General features: G+C 37.2%; 1 protein-coding gene across 4 annotated transcripts in view; it reads left to right on the top strand.

Moving 5' to 3' along the window:
* ATG10 (autophagy related 10) overlaps positions 1-24,700 on the top strand; it is a 234,583-nt gene that overhangs the window by 137,067 nt on the left and 72,816 nt on the right. For all 4 annotated transcript variants that reach the window (XM_082621252.1, XM_082621254.1, XM_082621251.1 and 1 more), the window contains 2 exons: positions 2,220-2,358; positions 16,152-16,249. In XM_082621252.1, coding sequence (XP_082477378.1) covers positions 2,220-2,358; positions 16,152-16,249 — 237 coding nt within the window. The remainder of the gene's footprint in view (positions 1-2,219; positions 2,359-16,151; positions 16,250-24,700) is intronic.

Genomic DNA, 24,700 nt, shown 5'->3' with positions numbered 1-24,700 from the left:
CAAAGAGTTTGTATAATTCAATAAGAACAAATGGAAATTAAATATAGAAAAACAGGAAAGGAATAAGAACAGGCACATCACAGAAGAATATAAATTACCAATAAATATATGAGTAGATGTTTACTTTCACTAGTAATCAAGGAACTAGAAACTAAAACAAAAAACTGACATTTAAAAATACATCAAATAGGCAAAAATTAAAAACAAATAATATTCAGTATTTATGGGAATTGGGAAAGGGCATTCTTTTACATTTTTGCTGGGAATATATACTGATACAGCTTTTTTCTGAGGACAAATTGTCAGAATCTATTGAAATTTGAAATGTACGTACCCCCTCATACATTAATGCCACCTTTAGGAATCTGCACCATAGAAAAACAGAGGTGTATAAAAATATATGTGCTAAGATATTCATGGCAGCATTAGTTGTAGTAGCAGAAAATTATAATTAACCTAAAATATCTAGCAATATGGAAATGTTTAAAAAAACACACACAAAACTATGGCATAGTCATATATTGGAATGCAGTGAAGTCATTAAAAGAAGGAGCAAAATCTGCAGCACTGACATGGTAGCACGTGGTAGTATGTTCATGAGTGAATAAATCAAATCAAGGAACATATGTACATATAGCATGATTTAATTGGGGATGCAGAGGTGGGAGGGTAGGTGGATGTATGTGTATAAACGTGTTTGCAGACCAAAAAATAAAAACGTCTGGAAAAATACACAATGACCTTTTGAAAATGGTTACAAATCTGAGGTACTGAAGTGCTGGGATGAGGGGAATTTCACTTTTTTTTTTTAAATGTACTTGTGCAGTGTTTGCAGTTATTTTTAATCACAATGATTTAATAATGTTACGAAAGAAAAGAAATTATAAATGCTAAAGAACCCAATCTTTGACCAAAAAGAAAGAATTTTGGTTAGGAGAATTGCTTTAAAAGAAGACGTATTTATCTTTGCCTAATGAAAATTTAAATAAAAAAATAGACAAAACTCTTCCTTGCTATTGTATTAATTTTCTGTATCTGGAATTTTAGTGGTTTCTCTTTGGTTATTTAATTCATTGTGTTTAATTGCTAGTGTTTACTGGAGTTTAGTGAAAAGCTATTTTGTAAATATCTTCAGTTGTGATTTACCTAGTGTAATATCTCCCCCAGTGAATTGACTGTGAGTGGGGAATTAGTAAAGCAGATAACAGATCTGGAGAGTAGTATGTGGCTTTACTTATCTCTACAGGAAACCTTATTTCATATTGGTAAAGTTAGAAATCTTTCCTGTAGCTCTTCCCGATTGTTCATTGTTGTTACCGTTTTAATGAGAGGTAGAAATGAGCCAAACCAACCTGCTTCTTTCCTGCTACTAAATTAATGTCAAAGGAAATTCTTCAGCCCAAATAAATAAGTGAATGTGGATGGAATCAGATTCTGACTCAATATGTCCAATTAATTGCTTCCAAACGTTAAGATACATTCTTAAGAAACCCTACACATAATAAAAAATCAACCAGTGGAGAATGGTTAGGTGAGAAGTGAACTAGCTTAGAACCATCTTTGTTTAAAAAACCCCATTTAAGTTGACATTAATATTTACCATCTACTCTATTATAAATCAAGATTTATTGTAGAAATGTACCAAAGATAACACAATAATAAAGAAAACAGATTCATCTCAGGTTTTGAAATGTACCTAACAAATTCAGCCTCTTGCAAAATAACTTTCTTATTCAAAATGGAACTGGGAATTGTTCAGCACACAGTGAATCACCTTTTGGCAAGTACAATAGAATCTTTAGGGACATTTTGCAGTATCTTGTTCAATTGTTAGGATGTTTTTAGCTTTCACAGGTAAGGAAGAAGGTAGCTTGTATAGCCATCATCTTGTTGCTAAAATTGTACAGTAAAGATTTTTCAGAGTTGCTGTTGCAATAGATCTTTTTACTTTTTTTTTTTTTCTTCCTGTTTCTTTACCCAGAGCTGCTTTGTCTCTCGAAAACAATCTGGAATTACTTAATGCTGTTTTCTGGTTTTACTATTTACCCAGGACTCAAATGTTAAACATTAATGTGGGAAACTCCCTTTTCCTTACCTCATAGTCCTATATTTATTTAACTGTTATTTTGCAAGAAGAAAACCTCATCTTTCTCTCTCTGTGTTAAAGGACTTCTTTTTATTGACAGACACATTTTGTTTTTGTATTTGCTTTTTTTCAGGAGGCTTTAGAGCCACCCCTGGATGATTTTGAGGTGACGGAGACCACCACGGCAACCGAAGTGATTAAATATGAGTATCATGTCTTATATTCCTGCAGCTACCAAGTGCCTGTGCTTTACTTTAGGGCAAGCTTTTTAGGTAAGACCATGTTGGAAGCTAAATGTAAATTCATAGCATTTACATATAAGGCAGAAAGCAGATTTGGAAAATTATTCTTGAGAGAAAAAAATAGAGTTAAAAATAAGAAAACTGTGGGTGAGGTAAGGTTTTACCAGTAAATTTTCTCATGCTTTAGAAAGAGTATCAAGACTTCAGAGTGAATGATATCATCCCAGCCTTAAGTCTGATCTTCAGATTCTTGGCCTCCTGCCCAGCGTTGACTAAGCCCCCTGGCCCTTTTTCTTTTCTTTACTTTAAACAAGGAGGAACAACTTAAAGCTACAATGTTTATTTACTTCTAACTTTACAGTAAAAATTTCTTTCAATCTCAAGTGATCCCATTAACTCAAAAGTCCCCATATCTCCTTCCCCAAGCACTAATTATTATTTCAGGAACTGTTTATCAATCCATTTACGCTATATTTAAAATAGCACTAACATTTCCTTCGGCCATCTATACATCTCCAATACCTCAGCTTCCTGCGATGCTGTTACTCAACTCATCCCCCTTGCCAAGAAGGTGGAACACCCTGTCTCCTCTGAGGCCTTGGCTAATAAAGCTTATTTAATGAGCAGCCCCGTGGAGCCCTCACCCTGCAGTGCAGCCGGGACTCCCCCCACTTCATGTCCTGTGACTTAACCGGATCAACATCTTGAGGTCCCTCCACCCTGGGCTCAGAGACAACCCCAGCCCACCCCTACCCTATCTCTCCTTTTCTGTCTGGACTTATCAGCAGCATTTTGCATTTTGAACAGGCTTCTAACCTTTTCTGGATAGCCAAGACATCTGAATTTAGCCAGTGATATTTTATTTTTAATTAAAAAGTAGCTTAAGCTGCTTTGAATGTGTATTTGGTAGATTTAATCACTTGCTGCCTTATATTGTTTAATGGTCTCTAATTTTGCAGTGTTGGCGGTTTAACAAGCACTTAGGATTTAAAACACAAGAACAAATTCTCATAGACTCCCTGGTGAGAAGATTTTACTCTTGAGGTGCAGCTCCTAAGAAATGACAATTTGGGGTAAATTTTCAACATGGAACATGGGGAGTTGAGGACACTGATAGTTCACCAATTCACAAACTCTTACTGCAGATTTATCCGTATGATTATTACAGGCCTTTAAAACACTCACTTTATTGTAATTCTATTGGGTTTGGAGCCCAGAGGTTAAAGGAAGTTTCTTGTCAGTGAGCTGTGTTATACTAAAAAGTAGAAGGGGATACATTTATTTACCAGAGGGAAGAAAAATGTCCTTCTAGGTTTTGGTTTGCAAGGGCTCTACCCAGTACCTTCTGGATTCAAAGCCATGTCAAGGCTGCAGGTAGAGGAAATAGGACATTACTTCTTCAATACTGTACTTTCATATAATTAGTATTCACCATAAGCAGTTAATCACCAGAGAAGAGCTCCCAGAGACAAAACAAGTTGTTTAGCTTGTCAGCATTAGGGAATCGGAGGTGCTGAAACATGACTGCTTCTAGCTGGAAGTGGGTCTTGCCGAGGCCGGCGGATGAGCTCATACGTGTACTTTGCTCTTATGTGCCAACAGCTCCCCTTACAGTACAGCACAGTAATTGTTCCTGCAAATCCAATTATATTTTAATGAAATTTGTATACTTCCTAAGATCTTTTCTTCATGACGGTTTTCTATTTCTTAAAAAAAAACCCAAAAAAACCCTAGCCTTTTTGGATCCTATTTATATACTTTTAAGATGCTCTTCATTTATGTTTTTATAAAGGAAATCAAAATGAGTCATTTATTTTGCGTGGAAGCATTTCTTGTTCTCCACCCTCCCTACTCTGTGTTCTATAGAATGAGCATTAGGAATTTTTAAATTCCAGAATTCACTTAGTGGTTTTTCAGGTACATTAAAATACCACATTTAATTTTTAAAAGCATACTGAATGTTTTCTTGTGAAGAAACATGAAAAATGGTTCTTTCCTTTATCATAGTCTAATAATTCTTTTATCTTTTCTACCTAACTTAACCTAATGAGTATTCTAAAAATGTATCGGCCTTTACTCTGGAGTCAGAATTTTTCCTTTTTTCCCCTCAGTCCATTCCCTCTTTATTTGTTATGTGATTACTCTGGCCCTTCATCTCTTAAACAAATCTCTGTCAGTGTGGTGAATGGATTCCTAACATCTTCCTCTTATTCCATGTCCAGATTTTTCTTTGTCTCATTCTAAGAGAGTTCCGACCTAGAAAAAGGATGGCTATAAAATTTCTTGCTCAGGGGTCTTTTTTTGTTGCTTCAAAAATAGTTCACTTAGCCTTGTTTTTGACAGATATTTAGGATTTTTTCTTTTTCATTTGACTCAGTAAAAATTAGTTTCTCTGCTTTGCTCTAAATTTTATTTCAGTACCTCTTTTTTTAGGTAAAGAAAGTGGTAAGTAATTCCCTTTTAAATTGACATTACCTTTTCTTTTATCGACTGGCTTAGATGCCAGAGGAAATCTTTATTCTGTTTCTTGAAATGCATATCATTGGACTGTGATTACCTCTTATTCCTTGATATGTCCAGTGTCCACCAGGCCAACTACTGCCTAAGACTCAGCTTACGTGCCACTTACTGTTGTCACCCCTATGTCATATCATATCACATTATATTATATATCATGTTGCACAATATCAGAAAAATATTTGTTTACTTGTCCCCTATAAAATGGTAAGCTAGGGGTTTAAGGTAAAAAGAGGGAGGAAGGAAATTAATAGTGAGTACTTACAACCTACAAAGTTATAAACTTTATTCATAGCTCTGTGTGTGTGTGTGTATAATACATATATGACATATGTATTCTTTGTCTTACTCATTTTTATACCCACTGTATCAACAAGTATTTATTGAATGAAACAGTGAGCAGGAATTTCTAACCATTTCTGCATATAGTACAAAGATGGAAATATAGCCATCTTTGCATATAGCCCTTGTGATGGTGCCTTATTTGAACTTTTCTGATGAGTTATATGGAAGGGAGTAATGCTGTTGTCTCCAGGAAACTCAGAACCTAAACCATCTATATATCTTTACTCTTTAGTCTGGTGCTTCCCAGAGACAGCAGGAATGCTTGACTAAGGAAAATAGAAAGTCCTGAGGACTCAAAGGTGAGCATCTAAGCTAGGTGGGCAGCCCTTCCACTTCTATAAACACATATTTTTATTTGATCCTTGAAGGCAGACAGCTAAGGTGAGACAGCATTCTGTTTCTGGGCATACGCAGAAACATTTCTACTACTTGGCCATACGGGAACTCTGTTCCCTAGGGTTTAACATGAATTTAAGAGAAGAAATAAGTCCTTCCCAGCACTCTTTTTTCCCTAACCACTCTTGCCATTTTAGGTTTGGGAGAGGTGGTGGGGCACGCTTAATACCATTTGCTACCCAGCAGTGGGTGAGAGGTAATTGCACTTCTCTCAAGTACTAATAAATAGCCTACATTCAGACAGTGTTTTGTAGTCTATGAAGTCCATTCTCACAAAGCACTCTTGTCTTCAAGGGCCCACCTGTTTTTCTCCCCCACTATTATTTTTTTAAATTAATTAATTAATTAATTTATTTATTTTTGGCTGCGCTGGGTCTTCGTTGCTGCACGTGGGCTTTTTTTTAGTTGCGTCGAGTGGGGGCTACACTTCGTTGCGGTGCTCGGGCTTCTCATTGCGGTGGCTTCTCTTGTTGCGGAGCACAGGCTCTAGGCGCACAGGCTCAGTAGTTGTGGCGCACTGGCTTAGTTGCTCCACAGCATGTGGGATCTTCCCAGACCAGGGCTCAAACCCATGTCCCCTGCATTGGCAGGCGGATTCTTAACTACTGCGCCACCAAGGAAGCCCTCCCCCAACTATTTTTGAAGCGCACCGCATTAAAGAATTATTTGTAGTGTGCGAAAGGCTTCTAACTACTGCTCATCATTCCAGCACCTTTTTATGTCCCAGTGTTCCTTTTTGAGGGATTGACTTGGTCAAAAGCTGATGGTAAGTGTTAGAAATGTGGTGTAAACCTTAGGCATATACATAATGGCTTTGGGCTTCACCAGACTCCTAAGCTTACCTAGTTTTACCTTTCATTACAACTAGAGATTTCTATATTTATTTCAGCTTGAATTCTGATTAATTTCTTCCCTGTCTCTCTTCCTTTCCTTTGTTTGCGATATCTATTGAAAAATAGGCCAAGTGGTTCTTCTCATTTTCAAAATATTTAATTCTTTGGTGCTGACATATGGGTTCTTCTTGGGAACCGTTCTGACATATTTCTTTAATTAGTTAGAAGAGCTGCTTTTGAATAGGGAAGGAAACAACATTTCTTCCATTCAGCAACTGAATGTCTGTTCTTTCTGGAGATCCATTCTATTATTGGCCCAGGGAGTAAGAGTATAGAATTAAAAATGTAACCCAGATATCTCACGTAGAAGATTTATCCACTTGTTATATGCTTGAATGATGCTCATGGAGAAACAGGGCAAGAGAAATAGCCAGAGAATAATTCCTTCTTAAAGGCAGCATGACCAAACCAAGATAAAGCCCAGCTCAAAGGAAGAATAATGAAAAGGTTGGAATTAGAATAGTATATACATCATCAGGGAGGAGGAGGAAGAGGCTTGTCCCTGGTGTGGAACAAGAGAGAGTCTTTGGACCCTATAGAAGAAAATGACAGGAAAACAGGAAAGATGGGGGTTGGAGGAAGTTGGAGAATAAAAGTAAAATATTCATAGCTCTGCCCATCAATTTTCAAGGGAACATAACAGGTTGGCTTTTCTGAAGAGGCTGGGAAAAGCACTGGAGAAGGGGAGACGGGTGAGTGCCAAGCTGTAGGGCTGGAAAGCATGGCGTATTTGGGGAACAGTGAGAGGCTGGTTTGAGGAAAACCTCTATTCCAAATTGTAGAAGAAATGGTTAGAAAGATATGTTGAGGTAAAATTATGGAGGAGATAATGGATGAGATGGGGTTGGAGGATATAATGAAAGGGTGAAAGAGGTGGAGCAAAAATGAATGGGATCAAAGGAGGGGTTTTCTAGAGCAGGAAGTATGACTGAGTAGAGCAGAGAGAGAATTAATGAAGGATGAGAAGAAATTATGAAGAGTGAAACTTAGGGAAAGGAATTTGGCTTTTTTTGGTATAGTTGTTAGAAATATTTTTTAAAAAATTTTAATGGTCTCTTAGAGAGAATGAACTGGAAAGAACATATTTTCAGGGAAAATAGAGTGAGAGTTAAGGCTGCTTGTTGAACAGGAAAGAAAGGTGGATTAGAGGGGTACTTAAAGATTAAAGCAAAAATGATTCTAGTTAATTATTATAATGACCAGGAAATAGAAAATGACTTGGCAGACAATTTAGAGTCTTATTTGGTAGTAGAGAATCTTTAAGAAAGTTCATATATGCCACTTATATTTAAATAAACCATAGGTCTAGCCAAAGTCATAATAATGCAATGGAACATGGATTTTAGTGCATTAAAAAGAGATTCTAGGGGTTGAAATGAAATTTGAAGAGCAAACGGTGAAAATTATTAAGAAAAATAATGAAAAATTATTTAACTAATATAAATATATTCAAACTGAAAAGTTTAAATGATAGAGGGAATTTAATGAGAATTATTTGTTGAACAAGGTAAATGTTTGAAACATTATGGGGAATTAGAGTACAAGTAGGATGCTGGGTTAGAACACATGATGGGGACAGAATCCCATTGAAAAGTCAAGCCCTAATTTTAAAATGTATTAAAGAAAAGGTGCAACAGAACTACAGGGACACCTAATTAGCTAAAAGGTTTATTCAAACCTGTGTTAGTACAAAGCATCACATACACAAAAAGCAACAGATTTTACATGGATTCAGAGGACAGGAAGAGGACATGAAAAGGCAGACAAATTTATTTTCTTACCAATAAGGGACTATACTTTAGCTTTCCTAGACAAATAAATGTGTTGTGGACCATAAAGAAGAAACATTTCTTTGCTTACTCTTGACAAAAGAAGCCCTGTTTGAACCATCCATTAAAACGTACATGAGTGCCTACTGTGTGCACAGCACAAAAACTCATTAGCCTATTTAAAAAATATGCTGAGGAAAATCACTGCCTAACTGGAAACTAGTATATTGGTTTTCTCCTTTAAAGTCACCAAAGCAGAGTTCGTTAAGTCCATATATTAGGTGCTGTGCTGAGAAGGTGATCATGGGAAGGAGATCAAGTTAGATGGATAGTCAAGGTGCTGCTGCAGGTGTTAACAGGTCCATGTTCTGTGGGGTACTGAGATTTGAAGAAAGCCAGGAGTCCAAAATGCTGAGTACTGGTGTGCCAGAGCAAGAGGTTGGAATCAAAACCTCCAAACACTTTGGATAGGATTGAAAGTAGAGTGCATTCTGCTTTAGAACCAGCAGACCTAATGTTGTAGATATTCATCTGGTGATGTGGTCTTCGGAGTTCTGATGAATAGCTGTGTCTCAGAGTTGGTGTCTCGGATACCTTGTAGACCCAGTGTTGCTTCCCTTGGGACATTTTCTGATTCAGAGATTCGTCAAGAAGGTCTTGTGTGTACTTCTACTAGGTTAAGTGTTTAATTTAAATGAGAGGATATAGCATCACCTGCACTATGGTAAGTTCTTAACACAGTGTGTGGACAGTTTAAGGTGACCCCCAAATTACTCCTCTTTGTGCTGTTGGGCATATTTCTCATAAAGATGGATTGCAATGTACATAAACTTTCTCATGTAACTGAAAGATGTCTTACATTTATTTTCCACTCAAAATTACTAGACAAATGTATGACGTTTAAAACATTGGGGATGATAATTTTGAAAATTGATAAACATTAAGCAAGACTTATAAACTATTTATCTGGGGTGTATTAGTTAGGTTAGCATATACTTAGTTGCAAATAATTGAACTTTCCCATGATAAGCAGAAAAGGATTTATTGGAAGGGTAGATTGTAGAGTCAACTGAAGGCAAAAGTGTTAAGATGTCTGCCTCTCTTTGGCTTTAGTGGTATGGAATGGGGTTCTGCCTACCACTTATTTTGGAATTTATCTCCCAAGTAGTAACTATGTTTGGATGCTGAAAAATCAAATATTCACTCTATCTTCATCTACTTAACACTATAGATTTATATGAGTGTTTTACATAAATGAAAAGCTTTTAATCAATGAATTTTTAATCATGATTGTTCAGTCTTTATTCTTAGTAGTAATTGTGCTAATTGCTCTAGAAATAATATTGAACATCCATCTATCCAAGCATTGGAAAATATTTATGCACAAGACATGAAAATGTTTCTGGAATGCATAGATGAATAAAGGAATCAGAGATGATTGATGCCCTCAAGGAGCTTACAGTCTACTGAGGGAAACAAGACAGGTTTGAAATTCACTGTAACAAGTAGAATATGTTAAGGGCCATAAGAGAGGTAAAAATTGTCACCAGGCAGAGAATAAGTTAGTGGTTGACAGAGGCTGGGTGGATGGGTGGGGGAGTGGGAGAAATGAGAACATGTTAGTTAAAGGGTACAGATTTTCAGATATAAGATGAATAAGTTCGGAGAGTCTAATGTACAACATGGTGACTACAGTTAACAATACTGTATTTATACTTGAGAGTTACTAAGAGAGTAGATTGTAAATGTTCTAACCACATTAACACATATACACACACAGATGGTAAATATGTGAGGGGATGGATGTGTTAACTAACTTTATTGTGGTAACCATTTCCCAATATATACATATATCAAATCATCATATTGTACACCTTAAACTTACACAATGCTATGAATCCATTATATCTCAATAAAGCTGGGGGGAAAATTACCACCAGGCCTCAGAGGGCAGAGATTACCTTGAGCTGGAGGGATCAAGAGAGGCCCTGGTTGGACTTGGGATTTGTCCGTGCACTGATGAGGGAAAGGGCAGGCCTGGCCTACTAAGAAACCTAGGAAAGGCAAAATTCTAGATACTCCTAGGTTAGGCAATGCTGGTAGAGGCTACTAGTGACAACAAAAACAACACCACAGTTAATATGTGTGTATCACTTTATAGTTTACAAAGAGCTCCTGGGTACTGGTCAGAATGCAAAGTCTGGAGCTGGAATGCCTTGGTTCTGATTTCCTCACTCTGCTAATTACTAACTATGTGACCTTGTGGAAGTTACTGAACTTTTTGTTTCCTTTCTTTCATCATCTAAAAAATGAGATAATAATAATAATACCTACTTTATAGAGTTTTAAGGTTCGTGAGCTAATATGTAAAGTGGAGCTTGGCATGTAGTACCTTCCAGTAATGCTGGCTGAGTTCTGTGTCTTGGCCCTCACAATAACACTGTAAGATAGGAACTGTTACTATCCTCAAGTACAGTCATACAAACTGAGTGCTCAGCGAGGTTAGATGGTTTATTTATTCAAGGCTACATAGAAAACTATGGAGTTAAGACAAACTCTTTAGCCTTTTTATTTTACTGCATGATGCAGTAACCAAAAGTTAAGAAACATTAAAGAGAAGTTGCCATAATCTATACTTCTGGAATTTTCATTCAGATTTCTTGAGGTTAATAAAGACTCAAAATGCAAAAAATGTATGTAGGAATAAATAAAAATTACAGAATTAGCCAGCATAGTAGCTGATGTGAATGTACATGAACAATTAACACTCATTTCATATGACAATATAATTTTCTCACTGAAGCAAAAATGAATTTTCCCATTTGATGGAGCATCATCTCTGCCTTACTGTGGAGTGTGACATGAATTTTTATAGACTTCAAAGCTCTCTTGAAGACAATATATTGAATAATGACATATTTCATTGTGAAAAATCCACCCTTTCCTTTTTATTTCTAGTGACCACATTCAGAACATTATTCTTACATGTACTCTAAATAATTTATACTCTCTCTAATCTTCTTTTTAGGAGTTATGAAATTTTAGTGAAAGCATGCACTGCAGGTTAAAGGTGACTTCAGCATGCTTGCACTAGCATTAGGTAGTGCTAGTGAAATATCTCATGCTGTTATTTGATTCATGAAAACTAATAGCCCTGAGAAATTTAATTTAGAAAGCTGAACATTTTGAGTAATATATAGATTACTTGACATGTAGGTTATTATTCAATTGAGAGATTTTATATGAAAATGTTAAATTAAATGCTACTGGCAGTTGCTAAAGATTGTACTTTTTAATTATTCTATTTTTCATCCAATGTCTCTGCCTCTTTTGTCATTGACATTTTATTATAGGTTGCTGAGAGAATATTCCTTTAGCTCAAATGTGTATTATCATTCCAGTTGATAGAAGCACATAGTAGGCACTCAATAAACACTTGTGAAACTAATGACCTTAATTTACCATGCTCACTTTGTAGGTTGCTGCTGAAATTATTTCAGCTTCTACTTCTGTTTTTCAAGTATGCGAGGGATTTTACTGAGCTTCTCAGCTTCAGTGTGATTAATGAGATTTCTAAGCATGTTGAAATTGGTGCTATCGAATATCCTGGGTCTGAAACTAGGGAGTTGTTGATTGAGTATGCTTATGTCTCCTCTGACTGAGGCCAGATGGAAAAAATAGACCCTATAAACAGGGCTTAAAGTTCTTGATTGAAGATAACTTCAACTGAACATGAAGGCACAAAATAATGTTTCATAAGTTTGACCAAGTATTTGTTTATGTCCACATTTTAATTTAATTTTATTTTTATTAATTTTTATTGAAGTATAGTTGCTTTACAATGTTGTGTTAGCTCCTACTGCACAGCAAAATGAATCAGCAATACATATACATATAAACCCTGCCCTGTGGATTTTCCTCCCGTTTAGGACACCACAGTGCGTTAAGTGGAGTTCCTGTGCTTTACTGTATGTTCCCATCAGTTGTATTTTATGTATTTTATACATAGTATCAGTAGTGTATATCCACATTTTAATTTTAAGTTAAAGTTTTGGGTCTTCAGTTTTCATAAATAGATAGATTCAAAATCACAAAATTCTTCATGTTTCTGCCATATTTAAGGTTTTATGATGTGATTTAAAAAATATATTTGACTATCTCATTTCAATGATTTCAGTGGGATATCTGAAGGCTCCATTTTGGTTTTGTAATACAGTCATATTTGAATGTATTTTGCATGTCAATTGCATATGTCATGGTTTTGAAGATATTGCTGATCAGGTCAGCGTTTTTTCTCTTTGAATACAGGATCACAGAACTAAATTTTGTATGCTTTTGCTCTTGAAGGTGTGAGCTATGACTAGGCAAACCGGTGATGAGGGCTTAGGGAAAAGAATCCACATGATACTTCATTAAATCATTATTGTCATATCTGTATGTGAGAGACAAAGCTATATTACCCAGATCTTCCATAGTGTAAATGGTTGGCAGAAACTGGAGAGATTGACACTCTTGTCAAAGTAACTTGTGCAAGCACTCATTTGATCATCATTAATATGTGTGTTTTTAAACAGTTTTCTAAACACATTAGAGAATCCAATCACATCCATTCACTTAAAAAACACTCTTCTCTTCGTAGCAAGCAGGTAGCACTCTTATAGACATACATAAAAGAGCATCATGCATCTTTCTATGTTTTGAACTTATTTTTTACTCCTTGTGATTATCTCTTATTCTGAGCTAACCAGGTCATTTTTTAATTCTTATATTTAAGGTGTTAAATTTTTTTCTCTAAATTAGGTGTTGCCTGAAAACTTATTACACATACCCTTAATTCTAGCATCAAATCTGATGAAAATATTCTATAACATTTGTTTTGGGTCTCTCCACATTGTTGCTAGGCTGCTGATTATTGCATTTTGTATGAATGTTTCTAGCAGAGTATGCAGGGTTTTGACAGTGGTAACAGCCAAACCATTTACTCCATCCTTAGATTTTTAGCTGAAATATTTTTTTTTTTTTTTTTTTTTTTTGCGGTACGCGGGCCTCTCACTGTTGTGGCCTCTCCCGTTGCGGAGCACAGGCTCCGGACGCGCAGGCTCAGCGGCCATGGCTCACGGGCCCAGCTGCTCCGCGGCATGTGGGATCTTCCCAGACCGGGGCACGAACCCGCGTCCCCTGCATCGGCAGGCGGACTCTCAACCACTGCGCCACCAGGGAAGCCCTAGCTGAAATATTTTAAGGAATAAAATTGAGATCATTACTGATTACCAGATTTTAAACCCAGCGTTCTTCTCTAGGTATGCAAAGCCTTTCCCTGTCTTAGAGGAAATAAAGTTAAGGAAAGCATCCTTTCACTTGTCATTTATTCAGTAAATATATATAAAGCATTTGCAGTGTGTGAGTGAGACTTAGAACTGCACAGCAGGGCTGCTGTGGTGAAAGGACAGATGCAGTCTTCACCCTCAGAGGCAGCACGGAATAGCAGGAGGAGCACTGAACTGTGAGTCCTGAGATTCCAGCTCCAGTGCAGTCATGAACTGGCTCCATAATTTTGGCAGATGTATTTTTCCCAAGACCTTGGTTGCCTTATCTATAAAATTAGTAATTATACCAGTTATAATATTTTATTATCCTACAACTTGATTTCTTTTAATTTTGACATCTGAAAATTATTTTAAAAGCATGTCACCTTTTAATAATTTGATTATTTGGTTTACTATTTGACACTGATGTACCTAAGATGCTATTCCTCTCTTCCAACATCAATACACACACACACACACACACATACACACACACACGTGTATGTGCATATTTTGAAGATGTGTAGTGCTTGAGATTAAAGTTTGGCCCTATTCTGTAAATGTGTTCAGAAAATAATATAACACAGATATTGAAGGCAGCTTGTTTTAAACTTGTAGCTAAACATGACATTCAAATGTTAATTGGATGAATAAATCTTGTTCATTTTACAGACATGGAAATGTCAATGGAATAAAACAATTTATCACAAGATAATTGTTTCCTGCCACCAGATAAATGCCAAGATGAAGATACTTATTGAAAATGTATCAAAATATTCTACTGCTATTTATTGAAAATAAAGGATGAGAAAAGTTCAACTTTTCAGGTCAAACATGAGAAATGCCCTGCCTGTGGTATTAGTATATTACTGTATCAAACACAGTGTGCATGGTATAGCAACATGAGAAAATTCTAAGAAATAATGGTCTATAAATGAACCTTTTAGCTTTAAGGTATGAGAATTACTGGAATAGTGCAATGGGGGCTAGGAGATAACTAATATATATTGAACTCTTGTTATGTGCGTGACACAGTCCTGGTGTGTTCACTGATGTAAACTGTTCACAAGAGCAGGATTTTTTTTTTTTTTTTTGGCTGCGTCGGGTCTCTCTTAGTTGCGGCATGTGGGCGTAGTTGCCCTGCGGCATGTGGGATCTTAGTTCCCCGATCAGGGATTGAACCCGCGTCCCCTGCATTGGAAGGCAGATTCTTAACCCCTGGACCACCAGGGGAGTCCCAGGAACACGATTTGAAAAGGGCTATTATCCTCATTTTTTCAGGTAAAGTTAAAAGCGAAATAGTAAATCAACTATATTTCAATTAAAAAAAAAAAAGAAGCAAAATAACTTGCAGTCATATACAGGATAAGTGCCAATACTAGGATTCAAACTCAGCCCGGACTTCAAATTTCGTGCTCTTCTCCTACACCCCACATCTTTACTTGTACTCCATAAGTCTGAATGCAATACCTTTTGGTTTGGGGGGCTTTTGAATAGATTATTTCCCCAAGTTTTGTTGTACCTGATGACCAAATACTTCTTTGGATCTAATATGCTTTCTTTAAATGACATTGTCTACTTTCCTAAAGAAAAGAGCACACCCATAGTTCTTGAGGTCTTGGTTAGCTCTAAATGGGCCAAGTAGCACTAAATTCTAATTTAAGACCACCTTCTTTTCAACAGTGTGTGATTTTAAAGTCCTTAGGTAATTCCCTCTTTCTGCTTTCTTTTCTGAACCTAGATGTCTATTTCTCCACTTTACTTATCTTGTGTCATAGTATTCTTCATAAAATACATTATTTGGCTGATTATGAATATAGGCGAAGTTGCTTAGACAAAGAAAAGGAGGTTTATTGTTCACTAAAGCTCTTACTGATCTCTTCATGCCAAGCAAGCCCTTCTCAAGTCCCTCCACCCCTAAGATCTCTTCTCCACCTGCCACAAACAGTGGGTGTTAATGTCTCCGTCCTCTGGACTCTCAGAGAACTGCAGCTTTCCTCTGGCAGTGACCATTCTACCTAGGATTTTAGTATCAATATTTACTGATATACTTGTCATAATTTCCCTAGTAGGGAGATACTCCTTACTAGGAGAAACTGTGTGCTTTCCTCCTCTCTATTCCCCGTGGTACCCAACAGAGTGATTTGAACATTACAGATATTCAGCCAACAAAAGGGTGAAAGAAGCATGTGTATGGTCTCTGATTTAAGGATTAGAGGAAGTATTAAGACTTCAGAGGTATCTATAGTACACCCTTGTGAATATGTGAGTCTACCTGGTCCTTTGTCGATGCTTCTATTTATCAGTTCTCTAAAACACATTTGGATCTTATCTATTTTGTAAAAATTCCTAGAGGCAATAAATGAGCAGATAATTTAACTGTTAGATGGTTACAAAGGGGACAAGTTTGAATGTTTACATTTCCCTCAGGAAGAAAATAGTAATTCATATAGCACTCTTTTGATATATAAATAGTGTGTGTACCAGTAAAGATTTTTTAAAAATCACAATATTCTTTCAGTAGTTTTAGATAGACATCAAGCACCATTGTATCAAGTGGATTACTAACTGGCAGTCTTTACCATGCACTTTCACAGATGGAAGCCCTTTAGCTCTGAAGGACATATGGGAAGGAGTTCATGAGTGCTATAAGACTCGGCTGCTGCATGGACCGTGGGACACTATTACCCAACGGGTTAGAGAGTATTTTCATTGTATTATATGTGATTCTTTCCCTCTGCTCGTCTTTTCTTCTAGTTCTCTCTCCTACTTTTTTTTTCCTGTTTCACTCCTCTACTTCCCTACAGATTTCAGTTCAAAGACAGTTTCCTTTAATACATCTTCCCAGATCCCAGAGGGCCTATCTGTTGTAAGCCCTCATAGCACCCTGTAATTTTCCTTCATAGTGCATCTTACAGGTTTAAATTATCTATTTGGATTTTTTGAAAAAAAATTTAATGTCTGTCTTTTCCATTATACTGTGTGCTCCCATGTGGGCAGACCCTGTTTTTTTTTTCCCTCTTCACTGTATACCCAGCACCAGCACAGTATTTATCATAGAGTAGGTGTTCAATAAAAATGTATTAAGTAAATGAGAATAGAAACAAAGTTGGCATATTCACCAAGAAATAGATGATTTAGCTTGTGTCACCTGTAATGCTTCAGAGTTTTACTAATAGGTGCATTTGCAAAAAAAAATTAACCTTTGATTAATAATAAGTTTGCAATAGTGATCTGAAAAAGTTGAGAAAATAGATCTACAAAAGTAGATATAAAAATAGATTTGCAAAAGTAGAGAAAAATAGATTTGTCAATCATATAAGTCATTATTACTGCCCTGCTAAAATCAGTAGTTAATTATTTTAGAAATTTAAAAATACTCATCACCTTTCAACCAATCATGTTCTCTTTAAAAATAATTTTTACTTATATCAAAAATCTTATTTTTTCCCCAGCCTCTGTTAAGCTTAATCAAAGCTTCCTTTAAAAATGACTTTATCAGGGCTTCCCTGGTGGCGCAGTGGTTGAGAGTCCGCCTGCCGATGCAGGGGACACGGGTTCGTGCCTCGATCTGGGAAGATCCCACATGCTGAGGAGCAGCTGGACCCATGAGCCATGGCCACTGTTCCTGCGCGTCCGGAGCCTGTGCTCCGCAACGGGAGAGGCCACAACAGTGAGAGGCCCGCGTACCGCAAAAAAAAAAAAAAAAAAAAAGACTTTATCAGCCATTAGAATTTTTATGCCCTCTTACGTGTTTGATCACAATAATGACAGTTTACCTCCCAATCAACTTAAGAATCCTTAGCATCTCATAAGTAGTTCTTCGGCAATGACTGCAAATGACCATTTTCTAGGTTTTAATTGAGGACAAAACTAGTTTTTAAGTATATGAATCACACTGCCCCTCAAATTAATCCTTTTCTTTCTCTTCCTACCGTCACCTTCCTAGTTCAAGCCCTGTTGCCTCATCTGGAACAATTAGTAAAACCTCCTACTTTGGTCTTCTGCTCCTTTCCTCCCTGCACCTTCCCTTTAGTCAGTTTTTCCTAACCATGCTGCTCTTATCTTACCCATGTGCAAACCTGCAATAGCTGTCCAAGGGGCTATGGTATGTGGTCTAAATGCCTTGCTGGCGTTCCAGTGGCTGTCATTCCCTGGGTCCCACCAGCCCTTTCAAGCTTTTCTCCCACGCCTCCATGCTACACAGTTTCAGCTTCTGCCAAGCATGGCTGTTCACTTCCCCAAACCCATTTTGTGCAGTTTGTTCTTAGAATTCTTTCCAGGTTTCATGCTTTCCCTGTTGCCTTTGTTCTATCTTTATATATCCCCCTCGTTCTTTCGTATGTTCCTTTCTCGGAAACCACTTCAGCTTACAAAAATGGACCCCTCTGAAATGCCATTTCTGTAGACCAGGAATCAGTGGTTGCTATGAAGAAGGATAATATAATGAGATATATAAGCAAATCCATCATAAAGATTTTTGGCAAGAGCATTTTATTTTATGCAAAGTGTTTTAGATTAACCTTTAAGTATGTCAAGGTAAGTGCTAAGCGTTTCAACTTCCAGTGTCTTGTAAGTGACCACAAACTGTCCAAAAATGTAGAGTCAGAATCCACAGGACCCAGAAAATGTTTGGTTGTGAGAGTCAAGGAAGATGGCAAAGGATAGAGGAAGGGAGCATCCAAAAATATATATGTATTTAACTTCAGGGCCTTTTTTCTCTGCTCCTTCTCAATCACGTTTTACATTGTGCACCTGAGCCCAAATCTTATTTTTTTTCTTTTTTCTGTCACTAGCATTGCTATTATTAATCTCCTCAGTGCAGACCTATAGCACAATTCCATGTGGTCTATGCCATTTGGGTTTTAATTCCACATGTCTCCGTTCTGGCTTGTGACATATGAATAAGATTTTGAGGTCAACCATATTTTCTTAGTTACCTAATATGATGTTGCCAATAGATTTCATTCCTTTGATGGAATTCCTAAGTTGCTAAACCAACCACATGAACCAATCTGTATGTTGATAGTTTTTAATGAAATTGACTAGTATCTTTTAGTTTCCAGGCATTTAAGCATCATACAGACAGCCTGTTAGCAGACCATCTTTTTCCTACTTGTCAAAGTATGGTAGTAATGATCAAATCCTATCACAATAAGCATTACTATCTCAATATCAAGTATGAGGCCCACTTACTGGGAGGGATATTTGATATAACCAAACTACAACATAACTATAACATTCCTTTGGGATTTTTCTTATTGGGATTGATCTTGTGGACAGGTATCCCCACTTTTGATAACACACTTTGTTTAAGGTTTAGAATTGCTCATCACAGTGTATGTCCAGGCATTGAAGACCTAGCAAGGGAAACTCGTTTGTTGTCATTGTACTAACTTGGTATTTGAAAGTCGTTATTGAATATTTACTTTGGAGGTCTTAGCTTTTAATCCCAGTTTAGTTAATGGGTTGCTATTTCTGTTCTGTTCTTTGCTTGAGATCTTTGAGAGAGTGTGTCCTCAATTTTGTAAGGCTCCATGTGGAGAAAAAATAGGGTGTCCTCAGTGCTGTGAAGGGGAGGGTGTGACACAGCACTGGGGAAGAATGAGCTGATAGAATATTGGTGGCACCAAATAGTAGACACCATTTTGCAGGATTATACTAAAGAACCATTAGGTTGCAGACTGAACATGATAATAATATCCTGTCCTCCAGAGTGGCTTAAAAACAAAAGTAGCCTTTGCATAATATAACATGCATTTCACTTCATTTTCAGGCTTGACTGTGCTCATATAGTTTATTGCTCTTCATCTTTAGTAATCACACTTCTGTTCTCTCAGCATTTATCTTGATGATAAGGACCTATTCATGTCAGATATGAACTCTCTCTTTTGAAGACAAGCCACTCATGAATCTCATGCATTTGATTATGGTGGTTACTTACCTGCTTTTGTCCAACATTACAGACTACCTATTATCTCAACCCTGCAGCCTAATAAAGAACTTCCAGAAGAAGAAAGTGAACAGATGCCTAGATTGGATCTGCCTAAATTTGGTACAGTGAATGTTACAATAATAATCACTGGAAGGTGTGGGCTCTATGTTTGAGGTAAAGAACTCCTGTAATCTTGGCATGAGCTAAAATTAGATGATAAGAAGTCATACTTTCAATTTTACTCAAAGATATGTGTAAATTCGCATATCTTCAGATAAGTGTATCAGATAAGTAATTTTTTCTTACTGTCTCCTTTTTTTTAACTTTATATGGAAAGTTTCAAACATAATACAAAAGTAGAGGTAATAGTATAGTGCACTTGCAAACTAATGACCAATCTTATTATTTTGCTATCTCACCCAATCTGGAATTTTTTGGTAGCAAATCCTAGACATCATATTATCTCATCCATTCTCATCCATAAGTATTTAAGTGTGTATCTTTAAAAGATAAGGGCTCAATATCAAAAAAACAAACAATGCAATCAAAAAAATGGGTGGAAGACCTAAAAAGACATTTCTCTAAAGAAGACTTACAGGTGGCCAAGAGGCACAAGAAAAGATGCACAACATCACTAATTATTAGAGAAATGCAAGTCAAAACTACAATGAGGTATCACCTCACACTGATCATAATGGCCATCATCAAAAAATCTACAAACAATAAATGCTGGAGAGGATGTGGAGAAAAGGGAACCCTCTTGCACTGTTGGTGGGAATGTGAATTGATACAGCCACTATGGAGAACAGTATGGAGGATCCTTAAAAAACTAAAAACAGAACTACCATATGACCCAGCAATCCCACTACTGTGCATATACCCTGAGAAAACCATAATTCAAAATTACACATGTACCCCACTGTTCATTACACACTATTTACAGTAGTCAGGACATGGAAGCAACCTAAATGTCCAATGACAGGTGAATGTTTAAAGAAGATATGGTACATATATACAATGGAATATTACTCATCCATAAAAAGGAATGAAATTGGGTCATTTCTAGAGATGTGGATGGACCTAGAGTCTGTCATACAGAGTGAAGTAGGTCAGAAAGAGAAAAACGTATTATAATAGCTTATAATAGCGTATATATGTGGAATATAGAAAAATGGTACAGATGAACCTATTTCCAGGGCAGGAATAGAGACACAGACGTAGAGAATGGACATGTGGACACAGAGGGGGAAGGGGAGGGTCGGACAAATTGGGAGATTATGATTGACATATATGTACTTCCATCTGTAAAATAGATAGCTAGTGGGAACCTGCTGTATAGCACAGGGAGCTCAGCTCCGTGCTCTGTGATGACCTAGATGGGTGGCACTAGGGGTGGGGTGGGTGGGAGGGAGGTCCAAGAGGGAGGGGACATAGGTATACATAGAGCTGATTCACTTCGCTGTACAGCAGAAACTAACACAACATTGTAAAGCAATTATACTCCAATAAAAAAATAAAAGTGAGTAAAAGATAAGGGCTCTACAGAGATGTTTATAGCAGCTTTATTCATAATAGCCCAAATGGAAACAACTCTGAAGTCCTTTAGGAGGTGCCTGGTTAAACAAATGGTGGTACATCCTTAGCACGATACTACTCAGCAATACAAAGGAACCAACTATTGATACGCTTAGCAACCCGGATGAATCTCCAGAGAATTATTGAGTGCAAAAAGTCAATCCCCAACGTTTGCCTAGTATATGATTCCATTTAGCTAACATTTTTGAAAGGAGAAGATTATAGATTGGAGAATAGATTGCAGTTTTCAGAGGTTATGAGTAGGAGGAAACTGGGTGTGGTTATAAAAGGCAACGAGGGAACCTTGTGGCAGTGGAAATGTTCTGTATCTGACTGTATCAATTTCAGTGTCTTGGTTGTGATAATATATTATAGTTTTGCAAGATGTTACCACTGGGGGAACTGAGTGAAGGGTATGAGTGATCTCTTTGTATCATTTGTTACAGCTGTGTGTGAATCCACATTTTTCTCAAAATAAAAAAGTTTATTTAAAAAAGGTAAGGATTCTTAAAAAACATAACCACAACACAATTCTGTTATCACAACTAAAGTTGTTAATAATTTCTTAATATCATTAAATAAGCAAATGTTTGAATTTCCCCAATTGTTTCCTCTTCCCTCCCTTCCTTCCTCCCTCCCTCCCTCCCCTCCTCACCCTCCCTTACTTCCCCTCCCCCATCTCCCTCCCTCCCTCCTTCCTTCCTTCCTTCTTTCTTCTTTCCTTTTCCTCTTTCCCTTCCTCCCTCCCTTCCTTCTTCTTCTTTTTTTAAATAGTTTCTTTGAATCAGGATCCAAATAAGGTTTATACATTAAAATGCTTAACATCTCAAGACTTTTGAAACTAAAATTCTCATTCCTTCCTTTCTTTTTTTCTTGTGCGTTTTGTTAAACAAAAAAGGTTGTTTGTCCTGTAGTATTTGCAGTCTGGATTTTTTTTTTTTTTGATTGTATCTCTGTGGTGTGTTTACTATGTTCCTCCCTATTTTTTATATACACTCCTAGTTAGATCTGGAAGCTTGATCAGATTCAGGTTTAGTATTTTAGGGCAAGAATACTTCATCGGTGATTCTGGGTACTTTTATAAGGAGGCACATAATATTTGGTTTTACTCTGTTTTGTGATGTTAGCAGCCATTGATGATTATTGCCTAGACCCATTAATTCATTAGAGGGGTTTCAAAATGGTAATGTTGTAATTCTATCATTCATTATTTATTAGCTGGACTACTTCTATAATGACAGAGTTTCCCTCACCAGCTTAGTTACTTGAGGTGTGCTTTGTATAGAAAAGGCAGGATAAATGCTTGATTCTTTCTCTTTATGTTCTAGCTTTCAAGATAATGAGTTGGTTCTCTAGCATCCTCCAAAGATGACCAAGAAAGTTTTTTTTGTGAAGTCATGGATATAAATGTTTTATGTATTTCAATTCATTGTAGTGATTACCTTTATTGATGCTTGGTTTGTCTCATCTTTGGCCAGTGTCAGCCTCTCTCTTTTTTTGGGGGGTGTGGTGGTGGCTGGGCTGTGTGGCTTGCGGAATCTTAGTTCCCCAACCAGGGATCGAACCCAGGCCCACAGCAGTGAAAGTGCTGAGTCCTAACCACTGGACTGCCAGGGAATTTCCATGGCCAATGTAAGTCTCTAAGTTGGCTCCTGAGTTATTTTGATACAACCCAAGTAGCTTTGATGGCTTCTTGCTTTTTTTTTTTTTTGCGGTACGCGGGCCTCTCACTGCCGTGGCCTCTCCCGTTGTGGAACACAGGCTCGGGACGCACAGGCTCAGCAGCCATGGCTCACGGGCCCAGACGCTCCGTGGCATATGGGATCTTCCCAGACTGGGGCACGAACCCTCATCCCCTGCATCAGCAGGCGGACCCCCAATCACTGCGCCACCGGGGAAGCCTGGCTTCTTGCTTTTTGATAGGACAAGATGATGCCCAGACTTGGGCATTCTCCAAGGAGGCTTGCCCCCTTCCAGAGTCCTTATCTAGGTGCTGCACCAGACAGAGTGGATTTAACTTTGGGCACTACCACTTACTAGCTGTATGACCTTGGGCAAATTACAAAAACTCTCCGTGTCTTATTTTTCCATTAAAATTAATGGCAGCATCTACATAGAGTTGGTAGGAAGAGTAAGAGAGAGGGTTGTATACAAAACTCAATCTGTGTCATCTCCTTTCAAATATATTCTTTCTAACGCCTGAACTGTGTGCTCTAGATTTGGAAAACTAAGACTTTTGAGGTACCGTGTTTTCTGATTTTACATGTCTAGGGAAGGCTGTCCAAGTGCAGGTAAATGAATGGGTTTGGGTGGATAGAAGTGGAAAGAAACTCAATGATTATTTTTCCATGTGATCCCACACAAGTGCTGTGAGAGAACTGGACCAGGAGGAGCCTTGAATACACATTCTGCATGCCCCAAATACCACTAATTTCATTCTGAAGATGTTAGCATGTCTAAAACATGCAAAGGTATGAGAATTAATTTCAGTGAGTTTTCATATTTCCATGATAAATCTCTCAGGGTAAAAAACCAAAACACACACACACACACACACGCACACACACAAACATACACACACCCAACAAAAAATCTAAAACTCCTTAGGTACCCTTTGGTAGATAGATTGCTTTTGACTCTCAGTGATGCAGGAAGTCACTGGTTAAGGATTTTTAAATAATGAAGCTTGATATGTTGCCTGGTGATTTATAATGATGGCTGATAAACTGATGATTTAATTGTGCTTCCTCTAGTAATAATCTTAAGTGCTCAAGTGAAGTTCCAGTGATTGGCTTTCTTCTGAACTCAGTCTCCCTAGAGTCTCTAGGCATCTCTTTTACACAACATCCGATAACTGACTATTAACTGTTCCTATTTTAAATAATACAAATCAATTAAAACACCCAGCTGTTTAACAAAACTTCTCAGTGTTGGTATAGGTCTCAGTGGGTATTTCCTGATGGCTCATAATGACATCAATTTAGTGCACCTGGTAGGATCAGTGTGAACTGGAAGTGGCTTAATTCTTAAATGACAAGAAAATTAAGAAGCCTTTATGGATTGCTGCTGCTGCTTCAGAATCACTGCCAGCTCCACTGCTGGCTCTTTCACGGTAGAGTTTTATTTAAATGGGACTGCAGACATCATGTGATTGTTTTCTCTGTAATTTGCTACTAATTTGTTGATTCTGAGTTTCTAGGTATTTATTCTGGACATTAATTCGTCACCTTAGTGGGTAGGTTTATAATCCTGTAGTAATTATATCTATCTTGCAGACTTTTTGTAGAAACCCTCTAATGTTTTAACAGTACTCAGTAATTCTACCACACTTCCCTGTTTTAGGAGAGTGAATGCTTCATTGTGTGTCACTTTGTTTGGTATCCTGGGGTAATGATGACAGTGCTATTTTCCTTTGTTGGTAATTATTTTTAGATTGTCAATCTGCACATGCATTGTGACTTTTAATGTTTATTGAATGTTGATGCTGTGGATTCCATACATCATCAGAGTACTTCACTCTCCATATTCATTTTTTTTTAATCAATTCAGAAATATCCTCTGTCACTCACAATCTATTGTGCTTTTCTTGTTTGGGTGTAAAAACACATTTTTGTAAGTTTTATTTGTTCCTCAGAC

The sequence above is a fragment of the Mesoplodon mirus genome (genome assembly GCF_964341445.2).
Source record: "Mesoplodon mirus genome assembly, chromosome: 5".
Lineage (NCBI taxonomy): Eukaryota > Metazoa > Chordata > Mammalia > Artiodactyla > Ziphiidae > Mesoplodon > Mesoplodon mirus.
The sequence above is the reverse complement of the archived record's forward strand: the minus strand, read 5'-3'. Positions and strand labels throughout refer to the sequence as shown.